Source organism: Rissa tridactyla, chromosome 5, assembly GCF_028500815.1.
Source record: "Rissa tridactyla isolate bRisTri1 chromosome 5, bRisTri1.patW.cur.20221130, whole genome shotgun sequence".
NCBI classification, from domain to species: Eukaryota; Metazoa; Chordata; class Aves; order Charadriiformes; family Laridae; genus Rissa; species Rissa tridactyla.
This window is the reverse complement of record NC_071470.1, coordinates 76,885,502-76,896,603: the sequence shown is the minus strand read 5'-3', so window position 1 is coordinate 76,896,603 and position 11,102 is coordinate 76,885,502. Positions and strand designations below refer to the sequence as shown.

General features: G+C 46.6%; 1 protein-coding gene across 3 annotated transcripts in view; it reads right to left on the bottom strand.

Annotated features, from left to right (window-relative positions):
* Positions 1-2,585: 2,585 nt before the first annotated feature.
* Positions 2,586-11,102, bottom strand: part of SHROOM3 (shroom family member 3) — a 102,875-nt gene continuing 94,358 nt past the window's right edge. For 2 of the 3 annotated variants that reach the window (XM_054203306.1, XM_054203304.1), the window contains exons 7-10: positions 10,005-10,523; positions 9,001-9,151; positions 4,641-4,913; positions 2,586-4,014 (exon numbers count right to left, since the gene is read on the bottom strand). In XM_054203306.1, the coding sequence (XP_054059281.1) occupies positions 3,655-4,014; positions 4,641-4,913; positions 9,001-9,151; positions 10,005-10,523 (1,303 nt within the window). In that variant the 3' untranslated portion in view covers positions 2,586-3,654. The remainder of the gene's footprint in view (positions 4,015-4,640; positions 4,914-9,000; positions 9,152-10,004; positions 10,524-11,102) is intronic. The other variant, XM_054203305.1, reaches the window with a different exon arrangement.

Here is an 11,102-nt window from a genome sequence, read left to right as displayed (position 1 = left end):
CATGAGAGGACTTACTGAGAGCTACATTTAAAAGACCTGCTTCGATGTATTGTGCAACAGACAGCATCATGGTGGAAGTGCATGTCTCCATCTTTTCCTTTTCCCCGTGCTGGGTTCGGGTGCTGTGACAGCAGTGCAGTTTGATTGCTTTCAAAACCCAGGAAAAGTGCAGCCCAGCTCTCTAGTGCCAAGCTACAGCCTGAGGCGGCGGCTGTGGAACGATGATTTAAATCTGCCTTTTTCCTGAGAGGTCCCTCAAAAACTGAAGATAATAATTTAAGGAATGCTGACTCAGGAAAAATGCTATGTTCCTAACTATAATGTGCAAACACAATGTAATATAACAGGCAATGAGGCACCTCGTTGCTAGACTAGATTGTACAAGTAGATTTTACTATAACTGGCAATGTATGTCAAAAGCGTAACAGCTTTGTCCTCACTAGGGTTTTTCCTCAAGCTAGTGAGGTGAGACTGTTCACCCTGTGCCAGGCATCGACTGTAGCCACCTGAACGGGCCAGGCAGCCATCGCAGGATCCTTCGATGGTCGACGGATTTCTCTGGAGACGGCTCTGGAGAAGGCGCTTGGCTCAGGTACGCTGAACTGACTTGGGGAGGAGTCTCATCCGCTGTCGCCGACAGAGGGAGACCATTCTGTTCCTATATCCCAAATGCATGTTTCAATTATGAGGCTCCTTTTTAGCAAAAATGCCCACCTGTTGAGCAACACTGTTCGTTGCAAGATGTGTTTTGAGTCATTTGTTTGTAACGTGCTGTAATGTTTAGCCCCTGCTGTGGGATGCACCAATCTCTGCGTTTTGGGGAAGGGGTAGCAATGCAAATCCCTGTATCTAGCTTATGGCTTTCTCTACTGCAGCCACATAACTACAGGTTTGGATCAAAAAATCTCATGTAAGACAGACACAAAGTTCAGATTTTTTTCAGTAATTTTACAGGGACTAGACAACAAGTGTAAAATTCTGTCCGGGGTATTCCTGTCCCATGAAATCATGTCATCACTCTGGGAAATGAGTTTGCAGTACGCTCTGGTTTTAAAAACACGAGAGAAAAGCAAGGTGAGATAAGGAGCAATGAATAGCTTCCCCTTTTTGCCAACGGCACTCAGAAGTAAACCTACTGGCTTGCCTAATGTTTAATTAGTTTTAAATACATGTCAAGATGTGCTTGTACTAAACTCATCAAACCTTGCAGTTAGGAGAGCAATTTTTGAACAAAGTTAGTTGTGCAAAGACGGTTTCCCTAATGATAAACTTACCAGCGCTTACAACAGAAATATGGGCTTTAGCTCATTTTCCACCTGAAGATCTAAGCTGTTATAAAAATGTAAGTAACTAGCGCTTGCCTCGTTAGCTGATGCTCCCTCTGAAGTCCGTGCTGGTTGCCGGAGTGAACGGGCAGACCCTGTTTGGATGGGAGGCTCTTGTGACCTGAGGGTAGACTGCAGGACTTTCTTTTTCAGGAAAGAACTTACTAAACGGAAAATGCATTGTTGGCCGGTGTCAGGCTGTTCACAAAGGCCTGCCAGATTTGCCAAGTCTTGTGGGTTTGTTTTGGTAAGCGTAGGATGGCTAAATTAAAAGAACTTTTAAATATAATAAACTAAACTGAAGTACTGTGCAGGACTTTTTTTAGGACAAATGAAATGTTTTGATTGGCTTGAAACAGCTCCCCCCACTGTTTTCCTGAAACTCCGCTCAAACAAATAATTATTCTCGAGTGATCCCAAAAATACTTTTCCCTCCAATTTTGTTTTTGATTCAGCCATTAAGGCATAAAAATCAGTTCCCCTCCTTAAGGGTTCTCATGAAATGCTGTATGAGCCTGAACAGTGTTGAAGCTCAGAAGTAATGAAAAGGATATGTTTGCTGTCATCGCAGGTAATTGGCTTGCTGCTTCTTGAAGCGTTACAAAACCAGGTAGATTTTCTTTCGGGTATTGAAGAATTGATGCTTGATATGGCAGGAGGGCATTGGCATTTCTTTTAGTCTGCCAAGCTGCCCGTGGAAGAGCTATTAAAAAAAAGGGGGCTTTAAAACCACCACTGAAAGCAACGAATGTTGTATTTTTCAGTCACATCCTAGGTTGAAATTCAAAATTGATGGACTTAAAAACTACATGACTAAAATCTCTGCTCTGGTTCTGGTGGCAAGATAGGATGGGGTGAACGATGCAACGCCCCGGAGAAAGGAGAAGCTGGAAATCGCTGCCGCAGCAGGAAATCTCTGCAAGGTTAGAAGAGAGGCAACCCGAATCTGACTCCTCAGCCACCGTGGTAATCTGTTCGTGCAGCTTCCAGCCATTTCGTTTAAACGGCGACGCAGCTCTTTCCATACAGAAAAAGGGAGTCTGCCCCCATCTCTTTGCTGACTGCGAACTGGCAGCCGTCCTCCAGCACTTGGTAAGTTGACAGGGTAAAGTTTGGTCAGGCAAATTTAGTTACTCCAGGTTGCCCTGAAAAATAATAAGGAAATAATCCAAGAGTCTTTACGGTAGGCTCTTGTCTGTCTGACCAAGGTGCACAACGTTACCGTTACACGTGCATGATTTCTGTGGGTAAGAAGAGAATATCGGATTTCAAGTTAATGCCTTGTCTAGCTTGTAAAATAACTTCTGATGAAGTGGGCTCAGACAAATGAGGTACTGCTGTATGAAAAACGTCCCAGTGTACATCATCCCTTCACAAAAACAGGCCTATAAATAATGTCATTAGAGATTGCTCTCACATCTCACGGCAACGCACTCCGGCTGCAACAGTAACACGGATCACGAGTTAGATTATTCAAAACAAAGACAGACTTCCCCCCACGCTCCCACAGTGAGTCCAGACCTGAGTTCGTTACTTCATGCTAATTTGGACGCCTGCGATGCAGGTTCTCACAAAAGCGTGTTTAACCTCCAGAATCAGAGGATCGCAAGATCCAGAAGAAGAAAGATTGTATTTTCCTGGTCAAAATCTCCTTCACGAGGCCATTTAGTGGTACATTTAGCATGTGTTGAAACAGGTTGAAGCTTCTTCTGGTAGCCTTTTATTATATTAAAAAACAACAACAACAACAGCAACAAAACCACAAAGAGATGTTCCAAGCTAATGCGTAACTATCTTTGGGGTTCCCTCTTCTTGTTAAGGTTTTCACAAAATACAAAATTAAATGTCTTTTCTACATACAGAACAAAGTAGAATCAAGTAACTGATTAGAGTATGTACAAAAACTTACACATTCTGTCTTGTTCTTTAAAAAATATAAATATCAATAATGTTCAGTAGAATGGGTTGGTTTTATTTTTAAGGCTTCATTCTTTTAGATCCTTCATTATTTAATGAGGTGCCAGGTAGGCAGGAAAGGGAGGGAAGAGAAGAGGTCACATTTATTATCAAAGGTAATGTGTTTAATTCTCGTGAGATTCTTCCTCATCTCTGGCAGGAGGAGATTCCCCTCCACATTGATTTCAGTTTCCGGGAAGCAGAGGTGGAAGGAAAGGAAAATAAAACCTTTATTATTGCTATTTTTGTCCTTCATTAAAATCTCGTTTTAAACCTGTCTCCGTTCATTGTCTTTGTAGAGAACCATATGCCAAGTACTTGGATTCAAAGGACTCGAGCAGGAGGACTTTATCCCAGGTCCACCTGGGAAAGGTTAGAGTGAGGAAGAGACTGCTGGAGGTGTTTTACCACCGACCCCAGCGGAGGTAGCAAGTGCTGCAGCTAGGGCAGCTGCTGCCGTTGCATCCCTAGGCGTGAAGTCTGTGGGGAGGCTTTCCATCAGGCACTTGAGCTGTTCCTGACCCAGTTTGATTTTATCGTCTAGCTCTCGCTGCTCTATGAGGAGCGCGGACTTCATCTTTACAAAGTGCTGGTAATCCTGGAGCTGTTCCTCAGAGAGGTAGTTGCCCAGGATCTCCAAGACCACTCGTTCTCGACGGTCCAGGTTTTCCTTCAGTTCCCGGGCATCTTCGTGCTGGCCAGCCAGCAGTTTCCTCTTCTCGTTCAGCGAACTCTGCACACACCAGAGAGAGCACTTCAGTATCAGCACCACCAAACTCACTGATCCCCCCTCTCCTGCCTCCCGACACCAAGTTTTGACAACTCCGGGGGAGGCGGGATGGCTGCTAAGCTCCCAGACAATCAGTCAAAAGCCTGGGGGAGGAGGACGAGTTCCTCATTATGGACTGAATGTGAATCCCACTGAATCAGACTCTGAATGTTCTAGTCAATGGGAGGCAGAAAGTGCTCCAAGAAAGTCAGTAAAACCTGCCCGAAAGCAACAACTACCAGGAAAATCTGGCTTTGTCTCACAACCACCCAAAGAACGTTGAAACACACAGAAGGCGGTGGGTTGTTCCATGATGCACACCACCGTACAGCCGTGGGTCACAGACACACTGTCCCAAACACGGCCGTTCTGTTTCGAGACGAAAGCTGCAGGATCTGAGACATTTATACAAACTGGGACCAAGATTCCCAGGGACAGAACTGCATTTGCTACTGCTTATACATAAACGCTAAGACACCTGCCTTCCTGCGAGCCTTTGGATGTCCTAGCTTATACAAGCACGTTCTTGTGACTGCTGCTGTCCCGCGCCCTGAAAAAGGCCAAGATGCTATGGCTGCGCAGATACGTACCCGCTCTTCACTGTTGGCATTTTCCCCCAGACTACTCAGAACGTTCTCTACGCGGGCCAGGCGTCCCGAGAGGGAGAGCAAGAGGTTCACCACCTTATCCAAATCGCCAATGAACATCTTGTACTTGTCAAACTCGTTAGGTTTGCATAACGTGCTGATCAACAGCTCCACCTCCTCTCCAAGAGCATTATTCATCTTAATGTCTGCAAGCAGGCCCTCCTTGGCTTCCTTCAGGATTTCCAGTTTGTGGGTCAAGCTCCCGATGAGCTCAGCCTGTCAGAAGGGAAACACATTGCCACATTGGCCGTTACCATGATCACCCTGGTCATACGGATGACGACAACAAGAGGATATGGCTACGGTTCCTGAGGAGCAAGGTCAAGTCAGCAACAACTGACAAAGAAGACGTTAAGGAGGAAACAGAAAAAACTCCAAAAACTCCAAAATTCCACATCTAGGCGATAATCTGAGTACCTGATCAGACTGTATGACGATATATTTGTTCTACCATCAACGAACATTTATAAAAGAGACGTGATTTGGTGTACCATATTCTGGTACCCAGCAACCTCCATCTGTCACATGTAGTACATCTGTTTTTCCATCTGAAAGATGTAGGTTCTTTGAAGTCTCCAAGTGAAAACAGCTACAGCCACATCTCCTGCATATTCTCCACTCCCTGCCCAAGCCTGAAATTTCTTGTTTGGATGTTATGATTTTTACGACCCTCTATAAAACAACAGGCAGAAAAATGAATTTAAGCTGTATTAATGGCATGACAGGAGGCTGAGCTGACACTTACTAGTTACATATGGATTAGTAAGAAAGAGGAATTGCTACTGAACCTACTGACTGCTCCTTACTCGGATGCCTCAGTGTTGAGGTGCAAACCTCAAATTCAACAGTGACCAAAACTCCCTGCCTGTGCAGGCACTGCCTCACCCAGAGAGGCATCGAGCGAGCATTTACACCAAACATGCTCTAAATTTATTTAGTGACTGAGCAAAGACATGGAGAGCACGCACCCAGTTTGTGAAAATGCTGGCAACTGTTCCACTGCCGAAGAAAAGGAGGCCCCCAGGGTTCAGTTACTCCAGAAACAGCAGTGCTGCACATGTGCTAGAGATCCTAATTTCTGTTAGGATTTAGGGGAAAGACATATGCAAAAGCATAAGTCTATGGCCTGGGGCTTGAATTCTTGCTTCCATTTACTCAGAACTGAGAGCACGGAGAGCAGGAAAAGCTCTTCATATAAGGGTTGGGTATTTTCAGTCTCTTCAGTTTATGCGCTGCTGAGGCATCGTTACATGTATGTTAATCTACTCTGCATATAAACACTGCAGGATAAAACGGACTAAATCACACGGTTGCCTGAAAATATTTTCTCAAAGTCTTCTTTCCATCAAAACGGGCGGTCATTCAATAAGAAGGCAGTCTACTTCCAAGGAGAGAGGATCTTCAAACCCGGGTCAGGCTGGGGGTTGCTCTGAATTGGCCCTCATCCCCGGGTTTAAAAGTTTGGTTTAAAGGGTTTAAAAGGCTGGTTTCGCAGCCGGGAAGTTACCAGCACTGTTTAGCCAGACACCACTAGATGGTACACTTTGCGAGCATCCTCTGGAGCGAGCGCATGGTTTTGTGGCTGCACTACACTCTACTGTCAGCTTCCACAGATATGCAAGGGCTGAATAAAATGCGAGCAACAGTCTCTTAAAACAAACATCAGCCATCAGGCTTATGCTGGAATTACTGCTAAGTCACGCTGTTCGTTAGCACGGGGAGAGGAGAGCAAAGGTGGTACTAAATCCCACCTGCTGGGATAAGGGACAAGCAAAACTCCTTTACTTGGATTCTCCCCTCAGTAGGACCCAGAGTAGCACCCAGAGACAAGAACAAGCGCTTGCCCTTCCCTGTGCCTATGATGCCAATGTCACCTTCAAAAGAAAGATCCGAGGTCCTCACCAGCTGATTGCTGGACCAAATCCTGAGGAGCAAAAGGAGGGATCTGTTTTCACTGATTACCACGCCAGGGGAAAAATCTCTATAGCAGGACTGTGTGGGCTGGGCACTAAGTCCAGCATTAACCTCGACAGGTTTTCAGGAGGAGCGAGCTGCTCAGAACGGGCAGTTGTTCCTCCCTGCTCTGGGAGCTTTGCTCAAGGTGCAGACCTGCCCTCCAGCTGTAGCAGGAGGCTATGGGACTGCTGGGAGTGACGTACCTTTGTTCCGAAGGCATGGGAGCTGGATGGGGCGCTGTGAAATACTTGCTTTGTGTTCATTAATCAGTGACTCTCCTGCATTCCCAAATGCCAACCAATATAGCTCTTTGCATACTTACAATGGAAATGAGCTTGGTTTATCCAAATGACCTCTCAGAGTAGCTGCCTTCTCAGATAATGCCTATGCAAATGTTCTTTCGCACAGACCATGAACAAACATGCCGGGCAGATATTGCTGTCTGGGCCTAATCGCTCCCATCTATTTCTGTTTTTCCATGCAAATGTAACCTTTGAGGCCTGGGACTTGTCCTCCATGGCAGGCTCACATCTACTTGCAAGCCTGGCAGATGCTTGCAGCATGTCCATCGACTCCTTGGAGCAGCACCCTCGTCTTGTTTAATCACTCCTTACCTTTCATGTTAGAATAAGCAGGCGGCCGGTTTTTAAGTGAAGAGCACCCCAAGAATCAAATGCTACAGACGTGGCAGGGCCTGCGATTACCTTTGAAGCTGGGTGCTCTACGACCAATGGCTCGGGACAGATAATTAAAGCAGCCGACAGAGGCCTTATGCAAATGCTTTTGATTAGCAGCACATGCATGATCTATCTGCGTAGACTTTCTACCCAAAATCTGTGTAGGACTACAGAAATAAGAGATGGCAGGCACGGTGTCTCTAACCCATGCCAGTGGCGTGGCATGACAGCTCCTAAAGACTTGACAGGGTCCTACCTGCACCCCAAATGCTCCACAAAATAGGCCTAATTACTCACTTAGTACTCGTAATTTGTGTTACTGACGGAAGTCCATTCTAGCTGTCATTGGATTAAAGCCTGGTAGGGCGCAGATTTTGCTCAGCAGATAAAAGCTGAGAACAGAAACAATAAGGCAATATGAAAAAAAGAGGCGAGGTCTCCCCGTCGGGGCTGCAGGACAAATTGCATACTCGCAAACATCGCTCAGCCTCACATCTTCTCTCTGCTTTTTCACGCTTGGCATGGGGATGAGGATCCAGAGGGAAAATGGGGAGTTGAGCTACAGACACATGAATTCTCTGCGCTTTGACAGAGAGGCTGAGTTTGGGAGCCTTTCTTTAAATTCATGCCTGATTTGAGTGCAGGAATAATTAAGTACTCTATTTACAGCATATGGGACTTGCATAAATATTTGCATCCTTCAGTGTGTTTCGACTCTGCCGTTGTACAAACAGCATGAAATATGGGCTGCACTACTCTGTCCAGTGCAGTGGGGGATGTTTTAAACCTACGGGCAGGCAGGCACGGCTGCTTTTGACACGAAGGCGGTGGTAGGTGTGCGAAGGGAGGCACAGACAGGCAAGTACCTGCCTGTGGCTCCTCGGCATTTGTGAGCTTCGCGACATGTCTGTAATTACCAGGTAACCAACGTGAGACAACTACAGGGGCAAATTAGAAGGCCCTGCAAAACCCCTGGGAGACAGAGCACCCAAGCCTGCAGCAAGAACCGCAGGGGCCATTCCTCGGTGAAATGTAGCCGCAATAAGAGAGGGAAATATTTCCTCCTCTCTTGCCCTGCTCTCCTCCCACCCAAGTCATCGCATCGAGGTTGTGCTGACCGAGCTGCTGAGGTGCACGTGGCTTTCAGCAGGTCAGTGAAACCGTAAGTGTGGGGGAAAAAGAGTAACCAGGGTTTCTCTGGAGGCAGTGAGTGCAGACAGCAGGTAAAATGGGTAAATTGGCTTCACTGAAGAGGAAAATCCGAGGGCAAAACCTCATGCACTCAGACAGTGGAGTCACTAGCTGGACTCTGTTCCTGTTTCTAACCTGAGCTGTCCTTACTCAAGTCACTTCGCCTCTCCATCTTCCTTCCTTGCTACGGGACAGCGACTGCCTCTTACAACCTGTACGCTCAGCATTTGGCATAATACAGGCCCGCTTCGGGGTGCGGCAAGATTTGTATTCAAATTTGCAGAGAGTACTCAGATTAGACCTCGTCGTTCAATCTGGGCCACGCTAGCGGAGCTTCCCAGGTAGCCTAAATGCACCCAGCCCCCTCGCAACTTGGGACTGCCAAAAGCTGACATCAAAAAGAAATGCGCTTTACTTTAGGGCTTATTATTGTTATTTCAGGAATGTAATCAGCAAATGGTGGTGTGTGCTGCGTTTACCTTCTTCTCATTGATGTCCAGCAGCTCCTCTTCCTCACCTACTTCTTCTGGCAAGTCCTTAATTTTATTCAGCAGCTCTGCTTTGGGTGCCGAAACACTGTAATAAGCAGGACAGGTGACCAGGGTTACAGGAGCTTCCTTTTCTTCTCTCCTACACCACAGTGAAGAAAAAGGAGGAGTTCAGTCTGAGCCTGACTTTTTCCCATGCCTAGACCCGTGTTTTTTCCAGCACTCCCTCTTTGGTACCTTCCCAGTGTTATTAACCACAAAGGAAATGGCCGATTCCTGCCATCAGAGGGTGCGTGTCAGCTGCTTTCCTATCTCTGCCTTGGGCAGAACAGCACAGCTCCTCTGTTTAAATGTTGACTGGTTAACAACTCTATACGGGATCAAATCCTTGCTGAAGGTAAATCAGCACAGCTCAGCTGGCGATGGCTAGACTGACCATCTTATCTGGCATCATGCATTACTGCTTATTTCTATATGGTTCTCCAGCTGTCACTTGAAAGTCTCTATCTTAAAAAAAACACACTGGAGGACCTGGGGTCATCTTTGCATCCCCCTGAAATAAGTAGGGACCCCCATCCCTCCTTCCAAAATTTGGCTTCTCGTGATCTTTCTGCCTGCCACTGTTTTGGTCCTGATTTTACTCTCATATCTCTGTTACTGTGCTTTGGACTGAATTGCTTCAGATGAGAAAGGTTAAGTTAGCAAAATCAAACGACATCTCCAGAGACGGTTCGTTTCCTGCCCTGTTACCAAGCTCAGCATCTTTTTCTACACAGCGCAGAGAGGTGAGCTCAAAGGCCGCGCATACAGCTGAGCTCATGAAGAAGGGCGTTCAGGAATGCCCTGCCAGCCCCGACGCCTGGGAACTGAGGAACTCACTTTCTGCCAGCATCCACCTATAAAGATGCGGAGAAACTCAGCACAGGCTTGTCCCTAAAAGCAAGCAGCGAGTTCTGCTGCCGCACTAGCCCACAACCCAATCAAGCAATGCTCACGTGTTATCTTCCACTGCTGTCCTGACAGCTTTTTTCTGCGTCATCTTCCTTTTCATGTTGTTCTCCTTCAGCAAGCTGGTTCCACTGGGGAAAAGCCCTTCCATTAAGTCCATAGTTGTCTTCATTTTGGAATCTGGATCCAGGATATCAGCCAGAGACTTGTCTTTATGGACAATTTCTTTTGCTAGAGCCTCTGACTTAATATCCTCCGGGGTCTTTTTCTTTGTCTTCGCTGGAGGTGCTGCACTGAGCATCTCGGAGTCCAGGCTGCCATTTTCTGACTCTCCAGTGATGACTGCTGGCTCTCTCTGGTTGCCTTCAGGTTGAGTTATGGGCTGTCTATCGGCGCTTGGAGGCCCTTCAGGAGAAGCAGGTAACTGGTGCTGCTTATCCGCAGCAGATGGAGAGCTAGTCCTCTTTGACGCAGGTGGTGAGAGGGGCCAGCTATTTTCACCGACACTGGTGCCCAACCCTGTTATCTCCCTCTCGGCCAGGGCTTTGGGAAAGCTTTTGAAGCTGCTACGGACAGAAAAATTCTGTGAGATGAAGATAAATTTACCACACAGGACCATTGTGAACACACGGTGAAGGCCTAAGACAAGTAACTTTTCCTTCCCTCTCACTTATTTTTGTCTCTTCTTACTTCAGCATGGGAAGACCCACAATATGAAGCTACTGGCACCAGAAGCATATTGTCCCCTCAAACTGGACACTGCTGTTTTGTCATTCCAACACAGAAGGAACTAGTGAGCGACACGTCACTTTGTTTTCTGCTCTCAGGCTGGGGATATTGCGCCTTACCACCTGGGAGTACCCTCCTGAGCAGTTTATACTCCTTTGTTCATTTCATGTTGGAAAAACCAATCGCTACCTGGCCAGATTCTTCCTGGATGGAAATCAGAGCAGCTTCCTGGGAGTGAGGGAAGCTGTGCTGAGTTAAACCAGCTGGGCGCCCAGCCAAAAAGTCCTATCCTTCAGGAAAAATTTACTATACAGTGTTACTGTGACATATTTGTGTTGTCACTTCTTGGCAGATGGTCACTGTTTCATAACAGCGCTATTTTGTGCCAGGGCTAAAATGTATTCTGGGAAACTCTA